This window comes from Pyrus communis, chromosome 1 (genome assembly GCF_041283825.1).
Source record: "Pyrus communis isolate YQ-2024b chromosome 1, ASM4128382v1, whole genome shotgun sequence".
In the NCBI taxonomy this organism is placed as follows: domain Eukaryota; kingdom Viridiplantae; phylum Streptophyta; class Magnoliopsida; order Rosales; family Rosaceae; genus Pyrus; species Pyrus communis.
The window spans coordinates 6,790,300-6,817,181 of record NC_142565.1 but is presented as its reverse complement, the minus strand read 5'-3'; the positions used below and the strand labels follow the sequence as shown (position 1 = coordinate 6,817,181).

At 37.3% G+C, this 26,882-nt stretch overlaps 3 protein-coding genes across 5 annotated transcripts; 2 read left to right on the top strand and 1 right to left on the bottom strand.

Annotated features, from left to right (window-relative positions):
• Nucleotides 1-1,508: 1,508 nt before the first annotated feature.
• LOC137720081 (beta-hexosaminidase 1) lies at nt 1,509-26,827 on the top strand. 2 transcript variants are annotated; one of them, XM_088695135.1, is made up of 16 exons: nt 1,509-1,569; nt 21,099-21,524; nt 21,606-21,689; nt 22,253-22,288; nt 23,098-23,209; nt 23,313-23,383; nt 23,486-23,616; nt 23,789-23,805; nt 23,971-24,019; nt 24,684-24,784; nt 24,893-24,952; nt 25,220-25,253; nt 25,527-25,625; nt 25,882-25,941; nt 26,032-26,282; nt 26,396-26,827. In XM_088695135.1, exons 2-16 carry the CDS (start codon nt 21,189-21,191, stop codon nt 26,569-26,571), a joined length of 1,617 nt encoding a protein of 538 aa, XP_088551261.1. In that variant the 5' UTR covers nt 1,509-1,569; nt 21,099-21,188; the 3' UTR covers nt 26,572-26,827. The 2 variants fall into 2 exon arrangements, with proteins under 2 accessions (XP_088551261.1, XP_088551260.1); XM_088695134.1 differs by lacking the exon at nt 1,509-1,569 and adding an exon at nt 20,482-20,681 and having other exon boundaries at nt 21,085-21,524.
• LOC148699058 (beta-hexosaminidase 1-like) lies at nt 1,564-2,637 on the top strand. The gene is made up of 2 exons (XM_088695143.1): nt 1,564-1,995; nt 2,077-2,637. Exons 1-2 carry the CDS (start codon nt 1,660-1,662, stop codon nt 2,167-2,169), a joined length of 429 nt encoding a protein of 142 aa, XP_088551269.1. The 5' UTR covers nt 1,564-1,659; the 3' UTR covers nt 2,170-2,637.
• LOC137720166 (metal tolerance protein 11) lies at nt 10,415-14,263 on the bottom strand. 2 transcript variants are annotated; one of them, XM_068459181.2, is made up of 6 exons: nt 13,881-14,263; nt 13,070-13,179; nt 12,740-12,985; nt 11,626-11,706; nt 11,261-11,494; nt 10,415-10,966 (listed from the first exon to the last, which is right to left on the bottom strand). In XM_068459181.2, exons 1-6 carry the CDS (start codon nt 14,044-14,046, stop codon nt 10,619-10,621), a joined length of 1,185 nt encoding a protein of 394 aa, XP_068315282.2. In that variant the 5' UTR covers nt 14,047-14,263; the 3' UTR covers nt 10,415-10,618. The 2 variants fall into 2 exon arrangements, with proteins under 2 accessions (XP_068315282.2, XP_088551268.1); XM_088695142.1 differs by lacking the exon at nt 13,881-14,263 and adding an exon at nt 13,296-13,318.
• Nucleotides 26,828-26,882: the final 55 nt, after the last annotated feature.

Sequence of the window (26,882 nt, the reverse complement as noted above, 5' to 3'; positions counted from 1 at the left end):
GTTATATTGCGAGACAATAATAAGATACAACTTTACCTATTTCGTTCAACCTATAGGATCAGGATCGTCTCCTGAGCTAAGGATGAGGATTCTTCTGAGCAAGCCTATCGGGCCATTTAAATTTTATCTAACGGCTACAAACAGGGAACTATTCTAAAAATTATAATAATTGTAATCATTGAATAAAATTTGAACAGCCCGATAGGCTTGCTTAGGAAGATGCTCACATGTAGCTCATAAGAGGATCATGATCCCAACCTATAATGGTGTGACATAATTTTAAATGAGAAAATTGAGTATGCAGTATGTCACGTCACTATATAATTTTACATACTTTAATGGGTGGTGTGATTTACATACTCATTTTTACTCTTCACACACACCTCTCAATTTCTGATTAAACATATAAAATAAATTGAAAAAGATCAAAAACAAAATTAACAAGAATGTATGAGAGCTAAAATAAGGTGTGTGAATTATAATCCCCTACTGCAATTTTCTACATCAATGAAAATACTATACAAGTTTATATGACTATAAAAATGAGTAAGAATAAAATATATCGTTTGTTAAAAGAAAAATTCAAAAGGATGATGGGTTTTTTTTTTTTCCCCCCTACAAAACAAATGATGGGTTGTTTATTCATGGTGGCACGCATGACAACAGTAGATTGGACAATATATATGCGCCCCTACTGCTTAGTTGTTGAAGGTGATACGAATCTTATCATTGCGACTTTGGTTCAGTTTTTCTATTCCACGTGATATTCTCACTTTGCATTATAGGTTTTAAATTTGAACACTACTTGTCATTTAATATTATAATTTAATAACATTTATTTATTTATTTATAAATAGGATGTTTCATTCGATTCTCGACAAATAATTGAAATTAGAAACTATAAATTAACACGTGTCCATCTGTGGTTGCGAATTCAGTAACTGCTGCTATTTTTTAAGCAGTGAAGTAGTGTTCTTAAATTTCCCACTTATTTAACGTTGTGAAAGATAAGACACTCGTTTACATGTTGACATAAAAACCACACTTGACTATAAAACTAATTGTGTAATTGATTTTCGTTAATGTAAAAAAGAATGATCAAACTATTTTACAAATTTATGTTGCAATTTAAAAAAAATAAAAAAATAAATAAGAATTCTCTAGTGTTCCGAAATATTATCTTCTTTGAAACTTTATTTTTAAAAGTCACCCTCTACCTGCATTTTTGCAGCCACCAAAAGTCTAACCGCAGCAATGTGTTTGTAGATATTCCGTCATAAATGAAGTTGGATTCTCTCTTCTCTTTTTTTTTTTCTTTTTTTTTTTTTCCTTCTATTTGAACGGTCACAGTTAAGTTGTGTTAACATCTTATATTAATTTTTTATAGAAAAAAATATAAAATTAAAAATATGAGAAGAGGGGATGAAAGAAGATAGAACGAGGAAGGAAGAGAATCGGTCACAAATACAGCGTCACGGAGACAAACATTCACTCATAAAACACTGTCATCGTAAATATCATCACCAACTTTGTTTTCTCCTCACACCATCGTAAGACGCTCCACCTGACCTACTCCACTCTTCCGTTACCAAAAACATCATGGTTCTCGTCGAACACTCAAAAACCTCAATACAAATCCTCTGAAAATCCCCGAAAACCATGTCCTCCTTGTTCCTTATCCCGTTCTTACTCTCCCACTCCCTCTGTGTTTTTGTTACTTCAGCCGGCACAGTTGATGACTCTCCGACGTTATTATGGCCGCTGCCGGCCAAGTTCACCTTCGGGAACAAGACCCTCTCCGTCGACCGGGCGCTGTTGCTGGTTGTTGGCGGGAGCGGCGGCGGCTCCGGCATTCTGAAGCTGGGTTTTGATCGGTACAGAGAGATTATATTCAAGAACAGTCTTGGGGTTTTAGCTTTGAATAGACTGAGGGGAAAGAGACAGAGTTATGATATTAATAAGCTGAGAATTGTGGTTCAGTCGGGCAACGAAGATGTGAGTGTGGTTTTTGCTGAAATTTATAATTTGTTATTGGTTTTCTGAGAAAATAATTGTGGGTTTTGTGTGTTTTTGCAGCTGCAACTTGGTGTGGATGAGAGCTATACTTTGTTTGTGGCGAAGAAAGATGGGAAATCGGTTGTTGGGGAGGCGACGATCGAGGTAAATTGATGGTTGGATATTATGGTTTTTTCACTTTTTGGTCTTTCATGGTAATTTGGTGCGAAAGCAGATGATTGTTTGTTGTGCATTTGATGACTAAATGGTTAATTTTTTCTGCGGTACCGTGTCCCGAAAAGCTTAAGCTTGAATGGGGAGCAATGTATATAAAGCAGGACATATATATGCTGTCCCAGCTTGCATTGACTGCACTGCTTGGGGTTAACAGAGAACTCGAAATGGGGACGAGAGGCTTCAAATCAAATGAACTAGAGCTCTTGTGTATTGCAACAATTCTAGCATTTTGTATTGCAGTTCTGTAGTATATCCTGTGGCTCTGACTAGCATAGGTTGCATTGTTATCATAATTAATTAATCTTGACTTACATGCCAAAGATAATGGTATGGTTGTGCAGTAGTTCCATGGATGTTGATTTTTTTATCCCCTTTTGGTTGCAGGCAAACATTATGGTCTTTCATCTCTTTTAGTTGACAAAGAAGATTCTATTAATATGTAGTTTACATATAGATAAAAGAAAAATTAACAAAAAAAAGGGTTCCAATAACTTTAAATTTCAATTTTAAATCGTTGATTACAAATGTTTAAATACAAATTATAATAAATTTATACGGAAAATATATTTTGAAGAACATGAATATGATAGTTTGTTGTAGTGATAAGAGAAATAAAAGAAAAATAAAAGAAAAATTAACAAAATATTCAAATTCTTTGGGGTGCCAGAGATCACGCGTAACTTTCTGGCACCCCAAGAATTTCACCTATTTTGGTAGGTTTTTGTTAATTTTTCTTTTATTTCTTTTACCACTACAACAAACTATCATATTCATTTTCTTTAAAATATATTTTTCCATGCTTGGAGCCCGACTCATTTTTTGAGCACCCGGAAGTTTGTCTCGTTCTACATGCGTAGAGCCCGGCACGTCTTGTGTGCTTGGGTTCGCCTCATCCTGCATGTGAGGTGTTCGCATCGTTTTGTATGCCAGCAGCCTGCCCCTTTTTGCATCCACAAAGCCCACGTCGTTTTGGCGTGCACGAAGCCAACCTTGTTTTCAATGCGCAGGGCTGGCCTCGATTTATGCGATGTATCCCACCTCGTTTTTCGTGCTAGTAGCCCACCCTAATTTCTATGAGTGGGGCTCACCTTGGTTTCCATGCAATGATTCCCCTCGGTCTGCGTGAGATGTCTGCCTCGTTTTGTATACGTCAAGCCCGCCTAACACCCATGTTTTTTTTGACAAAAATGCATATTTTTTATTTTCGTAAGATATTTTTCCTGAACATTAAGTTAAAACATTTTAAGGAATTTGGAAGCAGTTTATGGTTTATTGAGCAACAAATGTATATTTAGTAGAATATTTGACACAAAAATTAAAAAAAAAAAAGTGAAAAATATAGTTGTGAGGCCCATAACATTGTCAAATGGGGTTCTACACTCAAGAATCTCACTGGAAAGTCTCACCTTAATTTTCAAAACCTCACAGTGAGGTGAAGGAGAAAATAAAAAGATTTAAAGGTGATTTTTGTACAAATTTTCAAAATTGACTGAAAAACGTGAGTGTTAATCCACGTTTTTTTTGTAAATATATTCATGTTAAACCACTACAACAAACTATCATAATCATGTTCTTTAAAATATATTTTTCCGTGCGTGGAGACCAACTCATTTTTTTAGCACTGGGAGTTCGCCTCGTTCTACATGCGTGGAGCCCGACTCATCTTGTGTGCTTGGGTTCTCCTCGTTCTGCATTTGAAGTGTCCGCATTGTTTTTCGTGTCAAAAGCATGCCCCTTTTTGCATCCACAGAGCTTGCGTCATTTTGGCGTGCACGGATCCAGACTCGTTTTTCGTGCGCAGAGCTGGCATCGATTTATGCGTCGTATCTCGCCTCATTTATAGTGCATAAAGCTCGCCTTGTTTTGCGTGCCAGAAGCCCACCCTGATTTCTGTGTGCGGGGCTCGCCTTGTTTTCTGTGCAATAATTTCCCTCGGTCTATGTGAGCTGAGTCCACCTCATTTTGTGTGCGTCAAGTCTGCCTAACACCCATGTTTTTTACAAAAATGCATATTTTTTTTTTTGCAAGATATTTTTCCTAAACATTAAGTTAAACATTTTAAGGAATTTGGAAGCAGTTTTACGGTTTATTAAGCAACAAATGTTTTAAATTTTGTACGAATTTTCAAAACCAGTTGAAAACCGTGAGTGTTAATCCACATGTTAAGCCCAAAAGTAATAAAATAAGTGAAAAATCTAGAGATGTTAAAATATATATTTAGTGTATATTTTTATTTTTATTTTAAAAAAAAAAAAATTGGGATGTCAAATTCACCCGTAGGTGAGGCTTAAACAAAAAATAGCAAAATTTTGTTTTTTTTTTTTAATAATCTTTCACCCTCTTTTGGTTGACAAAGAGGATTATATTAATATGTAGTTTATATATAGATAAAAGAAAAATTAACAAAAAAAAAGGGTTCAAATATCTTTAAATTTCAGTTTTAAATCATTAATTACAGGTGTTTAAATACAAATTACAATAGATTTTGCACGAAAAAATATATTTTGAAGAACATGAATACAATAGTTTGTTATAGTGTTAAGAGAAATAAAAGAAAAATTAACAAAAGATTCAAATTCTTGGGGGTGCCAAAAAGTCACGCTGACTTTGCGGCAACCAGAAAGTCATGCGTGAATTTCAAGCACCCCCAAGAATTTCACCTATTTTTGTGGGTTTTTTGTGACATCCCACATCACTCAGGGGAGTGATCCTTAAATATATATTCCCACCTCTACCTAGCACGAGGCCTTTTGGGAGCTCACTAGCTTCGGGTTCCGTAGGAACTCCGAAGTTAAGCGAGAAGGGGGCTAGAGCAATCCCATGATGGGTGACCCACTGGGAAGTTGCTCGTGAGTTCCCAAAAACAAAACTGTGAGGGAATGGTAAGCCCAAAGCGGACAATATCGTGCTACGGTAGTGGAGTCGGGCCGGGGAAGTGGTCCCACCCGGGCCGGGATGTGACAATTTGGTATCAGAGCCTAACCCTGGTCGCGTGTGTGCCGACGAGGACGTCGGGCCCCTAAGGGGGGTGGATTGTGACATCCCACATCGCCCAGGGGAGTGATCCTTAAATATATATTCTCACTCTTACCTAGCACGAGGCCTTTTGGGAGCTCACTGGCTTCGGGTTCCGTAGGAACTCCGAAGTTAAGCGAAAAGGGGGCTAGAGCAATCCCATGATGGGTGACCCACTGGGAAGTTGCTCGTGAATTCCCAAAAACAAAACCATGAGGGAATGGTAAGCCCAAAGCAGACAATATCGTGCTACGGTAGTGGAGTCGGGGCCCGGGAAGTGGTCCCACCCGGGCGGGGATGTGACATTTTTGTTAATTTTTCTTTTATTTCTCCTATCACTACAACAAACTATCATATTCATGTTCTTCAAAATATATTTTTCCGTGCGTGGAGCCTAACTCATTTTTTAGCACTGGGAGTTCACCTTGTTCTACATGCGTGGAGCCCGGCTTGTCTTGTGTGCTTGGGTTCTCCTCGTTCTGCATTTGAGGTGTCTACATTGTTTTTCGTGCCAAAAGCCTGCCCTTTTTGCATCCACAAAGCTTGTGTCGTTTTGGCGTGCACGGATCCAGATTCGTTTTCCGTGCACAGAGCTGGCCTCGATTTATGTGACATATCCCACCTCATTTTTAGTGCATAAAGCTCACCTTGTTTTGCGTGCCAAAAGCCCACCTTGATTTCTGTGAGCGGGGCTCGCCTTGTTTTCCGTGTAATAATTCCCCTCGGTCTGCGTGAGTTGAGTCCACCTCTATCACATCCCGGCTCGGGGCGGATCACTTTCCGGGCCCGACTCCACCATAACACGATATTGTCCGCTTTGGGCTTACCATTCCCTCACGGTTTTGTTTTTGGGAACTCACGAGCAACTTCCCAGTGGGTCACCCATCATGGGATTGCTCTAGCCCTCTTCTCGCTTAACTTCGGAGTTCCTACGGAACCCGAAGTCAGTGAGCTCCCAAAAGGCCTCGTGCTAAGTAAGGATGGGAATATACATTTAAGGATCACTCCCCTGGGCGATGTGGGATAGTGATCCCGGGCCGGCTCCACTACCGTAGCACGATATTGTCCGCTTTGGGCTTACCATTCCCTCACGGTTTTGTTTTTGGGAACTCACGAGCAACTTCCCAGTGGGTCACCCATCATGGGATTGCTCTAGCCCTCTTCTCGCTTAACTTCGGAGTTCCTACGGAACCCGAAGCCAGTGAGCTCCTAAAAAGCCTCGTGCTAAGTAAGGATGGGAATATACATTTAAGGATCACTCCCCTGGGCGATGTGGGATGTCACAACCTCATTTTGCGTGCGTCAAGTCCGTCTAACACCCATGTTTTTTACAAAAATGCATATTTTTTATTTTTTTCTTGAATATTAAGTTAAACTTTTTAAGGAATTTGGAAGCAGTTTTACAGTTTATTAAGCAACAAATGTATATTAATTTTTGTACGAATTTTCAAAGCCGGCTGAAAGCCGTGAGTGTTAATCCACGTGTTAAGCCCAAAAGTAATAAAATAAGTGAAAAATCTAGAGATGTTAAGATATATATTTAGTGTATATTTTTAATTTTTAATTTTTTAATTTAGGATGTCAAATTCACCTGTAGGTGAGGCTTAAACAAAAAATAGCAAAATTTTGTTTTTATTTTTAAATAATCTTTCACCCTCTTTTGGTTAACAAAGAAGGTTCTGTTAATATGTAGTTTATATATAGATAAAAGAAAAATTAACAAAAAAAAGGGTTCAAATATCTTTAAATTTTAGTTTTAAATCGTTAAGTACAAGTGTGTAAATACGAATTATAATAGATTTTGCACGAAAAAATATATTTTGAAGAACATGAATACGATAGTTTGTTGTAGTGGTAAGAGAAATAAAAGAAAAATTAACAAAAGATTCAAATTCTTGGGGGTGCCAAAAAGTCACACTGACTTTGTGGCAACCAAAAAGTCATGCGTGAATTTCTAGCACCCCCAAGAATTTCACCTATTTTTGTTGGTTTTTGTTAATTTTTCTTTTATTTCTCCTACCATTACAACAAACTATCATATTCATGTTCTTCATAATATATTTTTCCGTGCGTGGAGACCAACTCATTTTTTTAGCACCGGGAGTTCGCCTCGTTTTACATGTGTGGAGCCCGGCTCGTCTTGTGTGCTTGGGTTCTCCTCGTTCTACATTTGAGGTGTCCGCATTGTTTTTCGTGCCAAAAGCCTGCCCCTTTTTGCATCCACGGAGCTTGCGTCGTTTTGGCGTGCACAGATCTAGACTCGTTTTCCGTGCGCAGAGCTGGCCTTGATTTATGCGACGTATCCCGCCTCATTTTTAGTGCATAAAGCTCACCTTGTTTTGCATGCCAGAATCCCACCCTGATTTCTATGAGCGGGGCTCGCCTTGTTTTCTGTGCAATAATTCCCCTCGGTCTGCGTGATTTGATTCCACCTCATTTTGCATGCGTTAAGTTCGCCTAACACCCATGTGTTTTACAAAAATGCATATTTTTTATTTTTGCAAGATATTTTTCTTGAACATTAAGTTAAACTTTTTAAGGAATTTGGAAGCAGTTTTACGGTTTGTTAAGCAACAAATGTATATTAATTTTTATACAAAATTTCAAAACCAGTTGAAAACCGTGAATGTTAATCCACGTGTTAAGCCCAAAAGTAATAAAATAAGTGAAAAATCTAGAGATGTTAAAATATATATTTAGTGTATGTTTTTAAATTTTTTTTTTTAAAAAAAAAAAATTGGGATGTCAAATTCACCCATAGGTGAGGCTTAAACAAAAAATAGCAAAATTTTGTTTTTTTTTTAAATAATATTTCACCCTGTTTTGGTTGACAAAGAGAGTTTTATTAATATGTAGTTTACATATAGATAAAAGAAAAATTAACAAAAAAAGGGTTCAAATATCATTAAATTTCGGTTTTAAATTGTTGATTACAAGTGTTTAAATACGAATTATTATAGATTTTGCGTGAAAAAATATAATTTTGAAGAGCATGAAGATGATAGTTTGTTGTAGTGGTAAGAGAAACAAAAGGAAAATTAACGAAAGATTCAAGACTTTCTAGCACCCAAAAAATTTGGTTTATTTTTGTACTTTTTTGTTAGTTTTGTTTTTATTTCTCTTACTACTACAACAAACTATCATATTTATGTTCTTCAAAATATATTTTTTCGTGTGTGAAGCCCAATTCGTTTTTTGAGCACCTAGGAGTTCGCATCATTCTGCGTGTGCGAACCTCGCCTCATCTTGTGTGCCTGGGTTCAACTTGTCCTGCATATGAGGTGTTCGTATTGTTTTGTGTGCCGGAAGCCGGCCCTTTTTTGCATCCATGGAGCTTGCGTCGTTTTGGCATGCACAGAGCTAACCTCCTTTTTCATGTGCAATGCTGGCCTCGATTTGTGCAACGAATCCCTCCTTGTTTTGCATGCTCAGACAGGGACGAAAAAAACTTGTTGTATGAAACGTTAAAAACCAAGAAACTTCAAAGTGGTAAACTGAAATTAACCAAAATCTTTATAATGTATTTGGAAGCGGATTTACAATTTATTGAGCAACAAGTGTATATTTAGTAAATTATTGAAGCTGAAAAGTAGAAAAATAAGTGAAAAATGTAGTAGTGAGGCCCCAAACGTTGTCAAATGGGGTTCTACAGTCAAGGATCTCAACAGAAAGTCTCACCTTAATTTTCAAAACTTCACAGTGAGGTGAAGGTGAAAATAAATATATTGAACGGTGATTTATGTACGAATTTGCAAAACCAATTGAAAACTGTAAGCCTTTCCTTCTCAGTTCATGTGTTGGTTTTGCTCATACGCATAATGAAATTGTCATAAAACGTTTTTAGATTATGAAACATCATCGTAGACAAATTTAGCCTTTGCAGTTTGTAATGTTTTTCTGTCTAAATTAACATGAAAACTTTTATATTAGGATCACTTGACATTATAATCCAGGATCCGTTACAGAAAGGGAATAAGGTCAGCTAGTAGGTTGTTCTTTTATAGGTGCTTGAGACCCAGCCATACACATGCTATTTTCCCAGTGTTACAAGAATCCCAACTTGTTCTTACCAAATAACTACACATTTTTAGTTTAAATTGCCTTCCATTTGGAATCGATTCTAGCATACAAAGTTGAAGAAAATAATAAGGTAAATGACAAAAAACTACCTCAATTATTGGTCTCATGACACTATCATACTTCATCTTTTAAAATTGACAATGTCATACCTCATCTTTAGAATTTGGTCCAATGTTATACCTTCCGTTAGCTTGGCCTGAATTTTCCAGTTAAATGCTGACGTGGCTTGATTCGGGGGCCATTTTTTATTAAAAAATTAATAAAATATTAAAAATAATAATTTACCCTAAAAAAAAAAAAAACAACCCAAACACCCATCTTCCCATCCCTTCTCCTTCCCCTTCCCCACCCACGCCAACATCTACCCCCCCAGACCCACCTCTCCCCTCCTTCCCTGCAACCTAAACCTGCCAACCCGGTCCGAAAGCCCGCACTCACAATCTCGCTTCCCAACAAAACTGAGTGGATCCAGTTCGCCAACTCGGACCAGGCTGCCGTGAAAGCCGATGACGGTTCAGAAAGTGCGTTCGAACGAAGAGAAAAAAAAAGCACTACCGAGGGGCCCGACAAAGACCTTGGGGCAAGTACGCAGCGAAGATCCAAGATCCGAACTGCAGAGGTTCTCAGGTCTGGCTGGGGACCTTTGACACGGCGATTGAGGCAGCCAAGCTTATGATCGAGCAGCATTCAAGCTCCAAGGCGCCAAAATGATCCACAACTTCACGCTCGAAGTCGGGAAAGCCAAGCCGGTCGTGTTCGTGGAGAGAAAATGACATCGTGAGGAACAAAGAGACGAAGGAGGGGAGGAGCTGAATAACTGTGAGGTTGCAGGAAGGGCGGGGAAAGGTGGGTTTAGGGAGAGATGTTGGCGTAGGTGGGGAAGGAGTCGAGGAAGATGGGTGTTTGGGGTTTTTTTATTTTTTTTATTTTTTTTTCTTAAGGGTAAATTATTATTTTTAATATTTTATTAAATTTTTAATAGAAAATGAGTTCTGAATCAAGCCACGTCAGCATTTAATTGAGAAATTCACAGTCAAGCTAACAGAAGGTATAACATTGGATCAAATTCTAAAGATGAGGTATGACATTATCAATTTTAAAAAATGAGATATAATAATATCGTGAGCCCAATAGTTGAGGTTTTTTGTAATTTACCCAAAATAATAAATAGAAAGGAAAGTGTTATTGGCACTCTACGAATCTCATTCTACTCCTCATAAGTGTATTTTTCTTTCCTAATATAGAAAGTTTGGAGTGCTAATAACAATTCCCAATATAAATATCCCGACTTTTATAAGTGTGATTGTGCATGCTCGGGCTTGTGACTGAACTCGAAATCCAGATGAACAAAGGCGCGCTCGATTTCAGGCAGGAGCTCAAGCTTCTCCTGCAGGTTTTCCCCTATGTCATGAGCCTCTTGTAAGGGCATGTCAGCCGGCAGGACAATGTCAACCTCGACGAAGTAGTGAGAGCCAAAGGTGTAAGCCCGGACTGTATCGATATGGCGTATTGCCTTGTGATGGTTCCAGCAAAGGTATGTCAATTTTTGTAGATATTCGGGAGCAGCTGATTTTCCAACTAGCGAGTTCACATTTTCCAGCACAGTCAACGACCATGTGCGAATGGTGTACAAGGCCAGCTGCAAAAATCCAAGGTCAAAACCCCATTAGCAAAATAATGGACATAGCATCAACTGTCATTTGAGTTTAACACACAAATCATAAGATAATGAACACCCAGGAGACGACGATTATTTGTGAACAAATGTTTGACAACCTCTCATCTAATATCTTGTTCGACTCCTATGTACTTCATAAGATTTACCATCCCTCTACCAAATATGAAAGTTTCGACACTCTTAACATAAAGAGTTCCCTATAGTTATTTGTGGGAAGGAAGGGTTGAGGAATGAAGAGAGCAGGAAGCCACTTACAATGATGGCTCCAACGGGGTCCATCCAATCATCAAAATAATTAGCAAGGAGCACAGCAACGAGACCAATAATGTTAGTTATAACATCAAAGAAGTGATCCTGGGCATAAGCTTTAACAATTTCGTTCTTGAAACTGCGGCAGTAAAGCATCAGAAGGAATTTTACCAAAGTCACCGAGAGCATAATGCCCACGACCCATCGCTCCTGATCCTTGGTCAAGCTGAACTCATCCTCCTAGTCAAACATAAATTTCAAAGTCAACATAAGAGTGTTTATTTGAACAATCGATCGAAGACATCATTTATTCAAGCCTCCAAGTGAACAAATATCTTTATCTGCTTAAATAACAGCACATAACAACTTACATCAGAAACTAGTGTGCGCATTGACTCCAGGATGATCTGCAGTCCCAGGGTTGCCATGACAGAGGCAAAAACAAGGATTCCCTGCATGTTTTTTCCAAGCTTCAGATTTGTTTATGACTAAGGCATTTCACCAACACCTCAATAACAGATGATAAAAAAAATGCCATGCAAGAATTCAAACGAAGTATAACGACTGCTATATGTAAAAGAATCCATCTACCTCCATGTCTTCAAAACACTGGCAAATAAACAAACCAAGCTATCGCATAACAATCCATCCACCTAGCAAGCCTGCTTGGCGTAAAGCTAAGAGGGCTTGTTGAACCACATGATAGCCAGTTTGTTTGACAAACCACCCAAACGAGCTTAACAGGGATTAGCTCGTGAGATTTGCTAGTTGGCTGGTTTAAGTTGCACACACACTTACAATATATGATCAACTTCTAAGTCCTAACACATGACAACAATTCATCACATACACATTCCAAAGGGCACTACAGACTGGCAGATAAAATCCTTGCAAGCGCTGATGGAAGAAAGCAAAGCGGCCAAGATATGCCAATGAAAAATCCATAAGGGTATAAATAAGATAATGGTCAAGCATATAGAGAACGATTTGAACCATTTGACAAGAGGCAGCATGAATTAAGAACGATTGTGAGAACTTTGTTGTTAGTTCTTAGATGGAATACATAAACCTGAATTAAGAATAAATGTTTAGCTACTTTTAAAAGTGGGAAAAAGCACTACCATGTACAAGTTATACAAATCACTTCCATCTTCATTCCCAAAAGAGAAGAGAGGATAGAAATTGTATCCAATCTCAACAGTAAAGCGCACCGTGTATGGGTGAACCCCAAAATCATTAATGATCTAGACTGGAAAGCCACATGACTATTCAAGTTGCACAACGAAGCCTAGCAACCATGCTTTGGTGATTAGACCTACGATATCATATAACAGTAATTTATATCCCCAAAAAGAGCAGAAAGACAAAGAACGGGCGTGGTGTATGACTTTGAACATTGAAGGCAGCATAACTTGTATATTAAACACTGTAACACAATTTGAAACTATGGCTATAACTACAGTCAAGAATAGTACAGAGACGTACCAACGGCTGCATTCGTTTCTTCCCAATAGGATACTGATATGGGCTACGGGTTTGCATGGAGAATGCAGTAAACCACAGGATGAACCCGGACAAAAGATCAAGCAATGAGTCCAATGTGGATGCGATGATGGCCAATGAACCACTTCTGACAGATGCATAAACTTTAGCTGCAAAGAGAACCATGTTGGCAATATTGGATATTCTGATGGCAAACGTCTCGCTTTTTGCCAACTTTTCCTGTTCTTCCTGCAACAGAAATCATTACATATCAGTTTAAAACTAATAGGAGTATACTGAGAACAAGGCAGAAAACATGATGCAACATCAAACCTTCGACATTCCAGGAATAAAACCACGCTCCGCTAAGGCATCCATTTCAGTAAAGCCCTCAAGCATTTCTACCTGCTGTTGATAGTACTCTGCCACATTATCCTCCGGACCTGAGGCAATCAAGCACAAAACTTTAACTTGGTACCCATGCAACCTCCTCATATGTTAAATGAATATATCATTTTAACATAAAGAACATCTGCAAATATTCGACAACATTTCATACATCCGTCTGCCCCCTTCACCACTTTGCATAGACGACAACCCGAAAATATGAAACCCCTATACAAAGAAGATGAAGGTATGAACTAGCAAATACTTAAACTCCCACCCAGAACCCGAAAACACTTTATTTGTCCGATGATCAAATTCGAAAACATATAAACAAATAGGTAATAGGTGAACTTACACTGTGACAGTCAGTCTCAATGATCTAGCAATACCAGGGACAGCATACAAAAATTCAAGTAAACCCCACAAAATCTAAACTCCTAAACTCCATCACTCTCCCACCAATCTTTCTAATTAACCTCTCCTTCGAGCTTTTCGATTACCAAAATATATAGACAGCAAATTGAACCCTCCATTTCGAATCATATATACATATGCAGAAAAGAGAAAACTAAACTCCCACCACAGAAATTAATCCGAGTTTTTAATCAACCAAAAAAAGAAAATTTCTCGGAGACCAGAACACTCAGCTAATATTCCCATTCAAGACCATACAAAATAAAATAAAAAAAATAAAATATAAAGATCACAATCAAATATTCCATTGCGTTAAAAATGGAGGAGAAGATGCGGACATTACCTAAAACCCCAAGGCAGTCATGGATTCCGCGCGGAGGCTTTTTCTCCTTGTGCTCCGACGACACCTGGAATCCGTCGAAGTTCAACCGCCAGGACCCCTCGACAATGCTCGACTCCTGCAACAGCGAGCGCTCCTCGTCGTAGTCGGGCGTCAACGGCTCCACCATTCTCCCGGTCACGGTGAGCTAGAGAGAGAAAGAGATGGAGAGAGAGGGCTAGGTAAAAAGAGAGTGTGTGGGACGATGACCAGAGGAGCATTCGAGGGGCAGGGACTGAAAATTCGATGAGAATCCGAGGGGTTTTTGGGGATACGGAAATTATATTAGGACGCTCGGACGGTAGAACGCCAGGGAAAAGTGAGCTAAGAAAACGGAAGTTCTGATCGATACTGATGCCACGTGGACGGTGATGATGCCGTTATGGCGAAGATAGAAGGGAACAGACAATGTCTGGGCCGCATATTCTGAATGTTGAATTCCGTGGGGCCCGCGTCTGTACCAATTCTGGGTTAGATTCTAGATATGGGTTATCCGGTGCGACGGAGGAGCACATAGACCTTCTCTTATGGACCGTCAGATGGAGCAAACGGGTTGCGATTAACCAATGATGGCGCGCTTGGTCAGAAACTTGCAGATTGAAATATGCATAGTCAGTGTTGGTAGGGTAGGGTGTTTCGTGAAAATTGGGAATGGGTGGATCGCGATATGTGGGATTCGTGGGCCCACTTGCTGACTCAGATCTAACTAACATGGATAAGGATTATCTCGCCTCCTACTTCTAAGTACTTTTCCGTGCCATTATGTTTAAGTGATCACGGTTAAGTCGCGTCAATATTTTATATTTATTATTTATTTTTATCTTATTATCTTTATAAAAAAAATAATATAAAATGTTGACGTGGTTTAATGGTGACCACACAAAACAGAAAAGCACAAGAAGGACACCGAAAATGAGAGGGCAGACAATCCTTGTCTAACTAACATATCTCAATAATTTGGGCCCTGTTCCCAAGTTTTTTATCTTCCAACGTATCTTATATTTTGAAGCATAATAAATAATTTTGCGATCGTCTTTTATTTATTTATTTATTTTTGTATGTTTTAGGAGATGATTTAAGTTTGATTCTTATTAAATGTATATTTAAACCACATTATTATTAGTCTATTATGAAGCATAACTCAGTTCCTCAGCTCTTAATGTAGATAATATTGTTTGTAAAAAAAAAAAAAAAAGTTACAACAAAAAAAAAAATATTTCAATACTTATTTCTTTTATGTCACATCCCGGCCCAGGGGACCACTTCCCGGGCCCGCTCCACCATTGTAGTACGATATTGTCGGCTTTGAGCTTACCATTCCCTCACGGTTTTGTTTTGGGAAGTCGTCTTTTATTTATTTTATTTTTTTGTGTGTTTTAGGAGATGATTTAAGTTTGATTCTTGTTAAAGGTGTATTTAAACCACATTATTGTTAGTCTATTGTGAAGCATAACTCACTTCCCCAGCTCTTAATGCAGATAGTATTGTTTGTAAAAAAAAAAAAAAAAAAAAAAAAAAAGTTACAACAAATAAAAAAATATTTCAATACTTATTTCTTTTATGTCACATCCCCGCCCGGGGGACCACTTCCCGGGCCCGCTCCACCACTGTAGCATGATATTATTCGTTTTGGGCTTACCATTCCCTCACGGTTTTGTTTTTGGGAACTCACGAGCAACTTCCTAGTGGGTCACCAATCATGAGATTGCTCTAGCCCCTTTCTCGCTTAACTTCGGAGTTCCTACGGAACCCGAAGCCAGTGAGCTCCCAAAAGGCCTCGCGCTAGGTAGAGATGAGAATATACATTTAAGGATCACTCCCCTGGGCGATGTGGGATGTCACAATCCACCCCCCTTAGGGCCCAACGTCCTCGTCGGCACACCATAACCAGGGTTAGGCTCTGATACCAATTTGTCACATCCCAGCCCGGGGCGGACCACTTCCCGGGTCCGCTCCACCACCGTAGCACGATATTGTCCGCTTTGGACCCCGACTATGCCATCACAGTTTTGTTTCTGGGAACTCACACGAGAACTTCCCGATGGGTCACCAATCATGGGATGGCTCTAGCCCCCTTCTCGCTTAACTTCGGAGTTCTTAAGGAACTCGAAGCCAGTGAGCTTCCAAAAGGCCTCGCGCTAGGTAGAGATGAGAATATACATTTAAGGATCACTCCCCTGGACGATGTGGGATGTCACATTTTATCAATTGGAACTTGAGACATTTTAAAATAATGACATCACTAAACTGAGAGCTGATTAATACAAAGTCAAAAAAGTGCACCAAATTCGTATTTTAATAACATTTCATTTTATTAATACTAGTGTTCATACACGCGCTCATGCGAGTGCATAAAACATTTTTTAAATCACAGCATGCTACACGCGACTTACACGTTTGAAATATATCTAACGTAAGTTAACAAAAGAAAAGTCAAATATTTAAAATAAATTAATAATCTTAGATCTTGCTAAAGGAAAGCCCTTATAAACTAATTAAAACAGCTGAATTCATATAATAAAATCGGTCTATATATAATTTACATTAAGAATAGAGAAAATAATATTTAATAAACAATTGATTGAATCACATTATTGTTAGCTCATTGTAAGCCTAATCCCACCCCCTCCCCTTAGTGTAAATAATATCGTTTGTTAAAAAAAAAAAATCATTTGACAATTAATTTAATTACATTATTATCCGCGTGCGAAAAACATTTTTTTATAACCAGCATTACATGCCTCTTAAGATGTTTTGAATGTGTTTAAAAATAGAGAAAATAATATTAATAAACAATTGATTGAATCACATTATTGCTAGCCCATTGTGAGACTAAGCCCACCCCCTCCCCCTTATTGTAGATAATATCATTTTGTTAAAAAAAAAATAATTAACAACTAATTTAATCACATTATTATCCACGTGAGAAATATTTTTTTTTATAACTGGCATTACATGCCTCTTAAGATGTTTTGAACATGTTTAAAAATAGAGAAATTGAATCACATTATTGCTAGCCTATTTGTGAAGGTTTAGGATCTTTTTTATAACCGACATTACACGCCTCTTAAGATGTTTTGAACGTGTTTAAAAATAGATAAATTGAATCACATTATTGCTAGGGTATTGTGACGCACTAATTAAAAAAAAACCACAAAATTTTTTTTTATTAAAAAAATATTGTTAAAATGACAAAAATGCCCTTGCCTTATTTGATGCATTATTTTGGGATGCCTTTGAAGTTTTTTTGTCTTGGGGGGCGGTTTTGTCCAAATTTTGTTGTTGAAGTTTGGTGACACCAAAATCACTATTCACCTTTTCCATTGGCTTTATATATAAGATTTTGATGAATGCTGAGTCTCACTTACATAGAACAATCTAGTTGAATTGGATGTACACCCATCCCTTTTGTAGCTTGTCAATTTTGTGTTACGTGTAGTGCTCAATAGTTGTCGTGAAAAGTTTGAATAATATGTTACTCTATAACTTTTGTTACAAAAAACGCATCCTATTAAATCACCATTTTTTTTATTGCGTTTTAACTCGAGTGATGAGCAAAAACACACTGTATTAGAAGAGATCGATACCCTTAAGAAGAGGTTCACTTACTTTTCATGTCAGTGACAATGACGCGAAGGAAATAAGGTGGCTCATGAGTTAACAAAATTTGGACTTTATAATGAAGGATTTCATACATGGATGGAGGAGGAGCCAATTTGGCTTGCTCCTTTCTTGGAAGTAGGTTTGGCAAATGATAATTGAATGTAAGTGGGGAGTAATTTGGTGAAGTACTCTATTTTCCCTCTTCTCTGGAGGTTTTTAATGAGGCTTCCCTTGCTTCCCCAAATGTCTTGTACTCTGTTATTTTTACAGAAATAAAAATTCAATTTTCAGCCAACTTAACTAAATGCAAATATGCTGAGATAGTCAGTTTTAAATTCTAAGAGCATCTCCAAAGAAAATGTTAGATATTGCACATCATATTTCTATTTGATAATCTACGTGACAGTTTGATAATATGTTAAAACTCATTTTCAACCGATGTGTGTAATATATATATATATATATATTTATTTTTTTTTCCTTTTCAAATCGTAGTAAATGCTAAGAGAAATAGAAATAGCTTCACTTGTACATTTAATGTGCTGGTCCAAAAAAAAAAGAAAAAAAAAAAACTGAAATAATTCATTTGGCATCTGAATATTCTTGCCAGCAATTTTGACCCCAAGCACAAAGCCTTCAATTCACATCAGCTTTTAGTTGATCGATTGAGATGAAATAAAATAAGATGCCATGTTTTACCCCAAGCACAGAAATCTAATAATAATGCAATTAATAAAGATCATTATTGGCACTCTAAAAGTTTTATTTTACATTCTAAATTTTTTAAATTAAAAAAAGTATATACTTGTGAGGAGTGTAGGATAATATTTTTAGAACGCTAATAATAATTTTCTTAATTTATTCAAGTCAAATACTAGAAAAAAAGAACGTTCAAAAAGATCTTTATAACGGTGCGTTGAAATTATTTTTCTTGGTCACTCCCTTCTTTTTTTATGTGAGTTTTATTTGGTAAGTGTATTAAAGGTATAATCACTAATTTAGTTTGATGACGTGGTAAAACATTTTCGTTAAAGTTCTTCACAAAAACACAGGGAAAGTTCAGGGAGTTTCTGGTTTTAACTCCAGAAAACCATTCTTTCTAGCAAAGTGGAGATAAAATGCAAACAACAAAAAATAATTTAAACTTGAAATGAAATCCAAAAACATCACGTGTACAACAAAGCAACAAGTTTTATTTTTCGTTTCATACATCACGATTCACGTTTAGACTACACGATAATCGATATAGTATCAGTAGCTCTAATAATAATAGGAGGTTTTAACAAAACACTTACAGTACTATTTATTTTTAATGAAAATGACATTTTTACTCTAAAAAGTCACTCATAGTACTATTCACTTACAACATATTTTTATCATTTTGATTAAAACTTAAAGCTTTAAAGCCCTTTTCATTAGTTTTCCTATAATAATATAAGTGCGGATCCTCGCTGGATCCTCTTTGTTAGGATTCCGAAGATCCGTGGATCATGTCCGTTCATTGTAAATTGTGCGGTCAGAAATCATTTTACATATTTTTATTTAAAAATAAACATAAACAGTATTTGACAAAAACTGATTGCATGATTTACGATAAACGGATACAATTGATCTTTAAGATCCTCACCAAAAAAATCATGAAAGAATCCTATTGGTAATAATATAAGTAATTGAGAAGGTAAATTCATTTTGATGAGTCACTTATGCAAAAACCAACTCCAATAGTATACGTATTTGCCTACTCCCCCTCAACGTAGTCAATATTGCCTACTTCAGCATGAATAGCCAATTCGAGCCCCATTAATCTTTTTATAATAAATTTTATGTGACAAAATAAAAACTGTTATATTGCGAGAAAATAGTAAGATACAACCTTACCTATTTGGTTCAATCTATAATGGTGTGACATAATTTTAAATGAGAAAAATTAAATAGGCTGTATGTCACGTTATTATATAATTTTACATACTTTAATGGATGGTGTGATTCACATACTTATTTTTACTCTTTACACACATCTCTTAATTTTTGATTGAGCAGATAAAATAAATTGAAGAAGATCAAAAAATAAAATTAACAAGAGCGTATGAGAGCTAAAACAAAATGTGTGAATTGTAGTCCCCTACTGGAATGTCTACATCAATGAAGATAAGATACAAGTTTATATGGCTAAACAAAGAAGTCGGAACGATTGATGTCGTTTGTTAAAGAAACATTCAAAACGGATGATGGGGGATTTTTTTCCCCTACAAAACAAATGATGGGTTGTTTATTCATGCTGGCACGCATGACAACAGTAGATCGGACAATATCGGATATTTGCGCACCCACTGCTTAGTTGTTTAAAGTGATACGGGGATCTTATCATTTGCTACTTTGGTTGAGTTTTTCTATTCCACATGATATTCTCACAATTGCATCATGGGTTTTAAATTCGAACCCTACTTGTCATTTAATATTACAATTTAATGATATTTCTCTTTATTTATAATTGAGAGGTTTATGTCTAATTTTTGACAAATAATTGAAATTTGAAACTATAAATTAACACGTGTCCATCTGTGGTTGTGAGTTCAGCAACGGTTGCCATTTTTTCAGCGATGAAGAAGTGTTCTTAAATTCCCCACTTATTTAATGTTGTGAAAGATAAGAGGCTCGTTTACATGTTGACCTAAAAACCACACGACTATAAAACTAAATTGTGTAATTGATTTTCGTTAACGTAAAGAATGATCAAACTATTTTACAAATTTATGTTGCAATTTTTAAAAAATTAATAAAAATTCTCTAGTGTTCTGAAATATGAAAAGAGATTATTTTCGGATCCTTTTCACTAAGTCCACCAATTCGACTTATTGAAATTTGATCCAACAGCTACAAATAAGAATCATCTTTAAAAATTGTAATAACTTTAACAGTTGTACCAAATTTTAAAAGTTAAGATTTGCGGACTTGGTTCACTGAAGTATTATCTTCTTTGAAACTTTATTTTTAAAAGTCAGCCTCTACTTGCATTTTTGCAGCCACCAAAAGTCTAACCGCGGCAATAATTGCAGATATTCCGTCATAAATACAGCGTCACGGGAGACAAACATTCAATCATAAAACACTGTATCATCGTATCATCACCAACTTTGTTTTCTCCTCACAACATCGTAAGATGTAGAAAAATGTATGTAGGCTAAAAAATATATTTGTTATTGATACGTGAATGTGGAAAAATGAAAGAGAATGCTTTTTTTCTCATTATGTTTCTCTACAAGATTACAAGGATATATACATGATACAAATGTGTAGGTAGGACAAGGTAGCCATCCTAGTGTGTAGGTAGGACAATGTAGGACGGCTGTAGAGGACAAGGTAGCCGTACTAGTGTGTAGGTAGGACAAGGTAGGACGGTTGTAGGACGGCTTGACGGCTGTAGGACGGCTAGTGTGTAGGTAGGATAAGGTAGGTCGTCTGTAGGACGGCTTTACGACTGTAGGACGGCTTATTCTTCCAATAATAATATTATATACAATTACACAAGGACTTCCAACCATATTCCTTATTTGTCTACCATAAGACGCTCCACCTGACCTACTCCACTCGTCCGTTACCAAAACATCATAGTTCTTGTCGAACACTCAAAAACCTCAAATCCAAAACCTCTGAAAATCCCCGAAAACCATGTCCTCCTTGTTCCTTATCCTGTTCTTACTCTCCCACTCCCTCTGTGTTTTTGTTACTTCAGCCGGCAAAGTTGACGACTCTCCGACGTTATTATGGCCGCTGCCGGCCAAGTTCACCTTCGGGAACAAGACCCTCTCCGTCGACCCGGCGCTGTCGCTGGTTGTTGGCGGGAGCGGCGGCGGCTCCGGCATTCTGAAGCTGGGTTTTGATCGGTACAGAGAGATTATATTCGAGAACAGTCATGGGTTTTTAGCTTTGAATAGACTGAGGGGAAAGAGACAGAGTTTTGATATTAATAAGCTGAGAATTGTGGTTCAATCGAGCAACGAAGATGTGAGTTGGGTTTTTGCCGAAATTTATAGTTTGTTTTTGGTTTTCTGAGAAAATAATTGTGGGTTTTGTGTGTTTTTGCAGCTGCAACTTGGTGTGGATGAGAGCTATACTTTGTTTGTGGCGAAGAAAGATGGGAAATCGGTTGTTGGGGAGGCGACGATCGAGGTAAATTGATGGTTGGATGTTTTGGTTTTTTTCATTTTTTGGTGTTTGATGGCAATTTGGTGCGGAAGCAGATGATTGTTTGTTGTGCATTTGATGACTTAATTTTTCTGCGGTACCGTGTCCCGAAAAGCTTAAGCTTGAATGGGGAGCAATGTATATAAAGCAGAACGTATATATATGCTGTCCCAGCTTGCATTGACTGCACTGCTTGGGGTTAACAGAGAACACGAAATGGGGACGAGAGGCTTCAAATCAACGAACTAGAGCTCTGGCACCATTTTAGACTATCACTCTGTCTAAAAGTTTAAGCTTTGGTTGAATGAATCAACAATGTAATCAAGCTAACAGATTTTACTTCCGTTTCACTGAAACGGCTTTCTATGACTATAAGTGCAACAATTCTAGCATTGTGTATTGCAGTTCTGTAGTATATCCTGTGGCTCTGACTAGCATAGGTTGCATTTTTATCATAATTAATTAATCTTGACTTACATGCCAAAGATAATGGTAGGGTTGTGCAGTAGTTCCATGCATGTTGATTTTTTATCCCTTTTTGGTTGCAGGCGAACACTGTGTATGGTGCTCTGCGGGCTTTGGAGGTATGTGTGATTGTTGCTAATTTCGTTACGAATTAGGCATGGATGTATAAGCACATGTACATAATTTAGAGGGTTTCTTTAATAGTGAGTTAGGACTTAGGACTGCAACATGACTTTCATTTAGGCAAGCGAGGAATGGTTGAGGTTTCCATCCTCGTTCCAATTCAATAACACTAAACTTTGCATAGACGCCCAACAAATGGAAATCATGTTTCCTCTATCTCTGCTCCCCCAAACTGAGGTGCATGACATGAGCGAATGCATAACTGAACCTTTGTTCGGTTTGCAGCTGCCAGTTAAATGTTACTGTGGTACTGGTGCTCTAGTCCGGCAATTAGGGTAAAAGGTCATGCGTCCATTGTGATGACGTCTTCCTCTTACTGGTCTCTCCTTATGTCAGCTTGGCAGTGTCTTGTCTTAACATCCATTCCTGTAACGTTAGAGTTTTTTGTATGATTCTAGATGGGTGTAATTACAATACTGGATGCCCGAAATACCTAATGGGATGCATATGATGTGTGCTGAACTGTTGCATTTAGAAATTGTAGAATGATGTCATATGATCCTCTTCTAAATCCGGTGGTTGAGAAAAAAACTTGCTTGAAATGATGATATATTTCGTGCTTTAGTTATAGAGAAACTAGAACGGCATAGCTGGACTGGTAATTGAGACCAAACTGTAGGATAAGCTGCTAAAGTTTGTATGCATTATAGGATGCTTAAAAAATCTCTGATTTTTCACAAATAGGCGGGGTTCTGTCTTGTTCCTGTCTCTTCCTTATTCGTCATTTTCTTCTTCCATTTTCTAGACATTCAGCCAGTTGTGTACTTTTGATTACGGGAGTAAATCTGTACAAGTATATAAGGCACCCTGGTACATAAAGGACAGTCCAAGGTTTCAATACCGAGGGCTTTTGATTGGTAAGCTGCAATTTTTCATGTGAAGATAAAATTCTATGCAAAGTTCATTAAGCAGTCTGTTCTATAGTATTTCTGAGCGCCTATCTTGTTGATACTTTTCCAGATACATCAAGGCACTATTTACCAATTGAAGTGATTAAGCAAATAATTCAGTCGATGTCGTATGCTAAACTTGTAAGCTATGCTATCCGAAGGATTTTTCACTTATTTTGAATCCCGATCTGCTTCTCTAATTATTTTTCATGTAATACTGATGTTGAGAATTACATCAAGTAGAATGTTCTTCATTGGCATGTCATAGATAGAGAGGCTTTTCCTCTAGAAGTACCTTCATATCCAAAGTTGTGGAATGGTGCATACACAAAATGGGAGCGCTACACGGTTGAGGATGCAATTGAAATCGTCAAGTAAGGTTTCTGAAGATTATCTAAACCTCGTTAGCTTTTGAACTGTAAATGCTTTGTAAAGAAAAGAAAAGAAAACCTTTATCTGCATTTCTTATGTGCAATTCATGCTTTCTTACTCTTATAGAGACTAATAGTGTGTTTTCTTTCCACATTTTGACATGTTAACGTGAAGCTTTGCCAAAACAAGAGGTGCGCATAATCTTTGTTTCCTTACCGGGCCAGAAAACAAGCTTACTTTCTTCACTATTCCTTTTTGTTTATATAGCCTGGATGCGGGACATCCTATTGCATAAGGGTTAAATTTTTTTTTTTTTTTTCATATTTTACTTAATCATTTTGGATGATTTGTGGCAGGTGTCAATGTTATGGCAGAAGTAGATGTCCCTGGTCATGCAGCGTCTTGGTAAAAACCTCTCTCAATATCAACTGTTGTCTTAAACTAAGGCTATGAGCGTATCATTGTAGCTAAAATATTGCAAGTAAAAATTAAGAAAGTGGATTTCAGCATTTCCTATCAAGTAGCTATTTTCTCTGAGCTAGAAGTTGATGGTTCATTAGTGTGGTCGTACCAAATGAAAAGACCTAGCTTACTCACCTTTGATTTCTTCAGTAATTATCGTCTCATGGCTCTCTAGGATTTTCACGTGTGAAGAAGATACTTCCCCTTCAATCTCTTATTCAATTATTTCTATATAAAAGGGTAAACTTTTTTCTATGGAGATCATACCGTAATCTTGGTTTCTTGAATAACTCCCTTTGCTAAAAGTTAAAATGATTTTGAGAGAATGATGACGAACTTACTGCATACCACTATATGGTTTCGTCTTATGGAGAAAATTCTTTCTCATTTACTACTTGGTCTGGCTGAACTGAATCTTTTTGTCTTTGGTAATTTATTTTTGTGCCTTTACCACATGGTGCTCACTTTCTGGGAACTTAAATCTAGAATTAGCAAAAAATCAGAACTTGCCGACATTGCCTTATCCTTGAAGAATTATGCTTTTCGGTTAACTATTGAAAACTACTTATTCATGTAACTTCTACCTTTTCTTGATCCCCATGTGCAGGGGCGTCGGGTATCCTGATCTTTGGCCTTCCCCTTCCTGCAAAGAGCCACTTGATGTTTCGAAGGAATTAAGTTTAGATGTGATTTCTGGAATTCTGACAGGTTAACCTCGTGATAACATCTCTCTCTCTCTCTCTCTGTGTGCAAGTACTGGGGAAAGTTTTGCCTTTATCTTGCATATACCTATGAAATTTAATTTCTATTATACAGATATGAGAAAGATTTTTCCCTTCGAGCTGTTCCACTTGGGCGGTGATGAAGTTGATACAAGTAAGTTAAAAGTAACATTTGTTCTAAACTAACATTCTGCAATCATGTTGTTTACAAAGAACTAATACGAAGGGAACATGATACTTTCTTCTCTTAAAAACTTCTTTGCTGTTACTTTGGTTTCACCGTAAGGGAATTCGTTTTTAGGAAATGATTTCCGGCACCCCTTTCTCCCCTTACTCACCCCTGTAATTATATGTCATGTGCATAATCTCTCTCTCTCTCTGCATCCTTTTATACCATCTGATGTTATTTCAATATTGGCAGCTTGTTGGAGCACCACTCGACATGTGAAGCAATGGTACCTACTTCGTTTGACTTTGTTCATCATCTTTCAGATCTTATACAATTGATTACTGTTTGCATGTAATTCTTGCACCTTTCAAGCAATGATAACTTAAAATCACAACAAAATACTTGAACAACTTTGTCTTACAGTCACGCAATCTTGAACTGGCTAATGTTTCTATTGAGCATGTACTGATTTAATTACAACCATCACGCCAACCTCAGATGATTTGTTTAGCCAAGCTTGATTTGTATTTGATATGTTTATTGGACTTCATATCTTTAGGCTTGAAGAGCGGAACATGACTACTAAAGATGCATATCAGTATTTTGTTGTCAAGGCCCAAGAAGTAGCAATTTCAAAGAATTGGTCCCCGGTAAACTGGTATGCTAAAAATCATATCATTGACTTGCTACCGTCTTTTCAAAGTTTTTTTTTCTTCCTTTGCATTGGCTTTCATGGAAAATTTGAATGCAGTATTTTTTTTTCCCACTCATAAGTTCTTGGTAGGATCTTCATCAGGTTCCAGTTATGAATGGTTGGTTGTTAAATAAAGGGGTTAAAATCAATGAGTGTTCATTGTTTTTGTTCCTCAATACTGTAAAGCATCATTTGACAAATGTAATTTTTCTCTATGCAGGGAAGAAACCTTTGATACCTTCCCAACGAAGCTCAATCCCAAGACCATAGTGCATAACTGGTGATTTTCTTCTCTGTGCACATTTTTTATGTTGGCATCAAGTGAAGCTCTATTCGTTTCAAGCACTTACTAACTTTCTAAATGCAACAGGTTGGGCTCAGGAGTTTGTCCGAAGGCTGTTGCCAAAGGTTTCAGATGTATTTTCAGCAATCAGGGTGTTTGGTATCTTGACCATCTAGACGTCCCTTGGAATGTTACTTACAATGCTGAACCACTTGAAGGAATTACGGATATTTCTCAGCAGAAGCTTGTAATTGGAGGAGAAGTATGCATGTGGGGCGAGAAAGCTGATACATCAGATGTTCAGCAAACAATTTGGCCTCGAGCAGCAGCTGCTGCAGGTAAGCAGTGAAAAATAGTTCACCATTACAATGCACACGTAAACTTGTTGCACCGCGGATTTCTTTTGATGCCTGTCTAATTTGATTTAATGGCATTTTCGTTTTCCCTATAGAACGCTTGTGGAGCAGGAGGGAGGCAACATCTGGTGGAAAGAATAACGCAACGGCACTACATCGGCTACAATACTTTAGATGTCTCTTAAATAGACGTGGAGTTCAAGCCGCTCCAGTGACAAACTTCTATGCTCGAAGTCCTCCAACTTGGTCTGGATCGTGCTACGATCAATAACACTTCCAACTGTTATATTAAGTGATTTCACGCGTCGTAAGATTCCCTTCCACTCTTCTACAAATAAACGAACCGTTACAGAATTCATTGTTTCACTCGTTTGAACATGCATTGCCTATTTATGGTAGTTATTGCTGTCAGTTTGATGAGCCAGATTTGAACGACTCGTTGTATTTGGCAAAATTTGATGTTATTGATTTGCTGTAAAATGTAGATTACTAATCTTATTGAAATCAAATTGATATGATTCGTGTTACCATCCGATCTTCTTTCGTGTTATGGATATCATTGTACTCCTCACTATTAGCTTC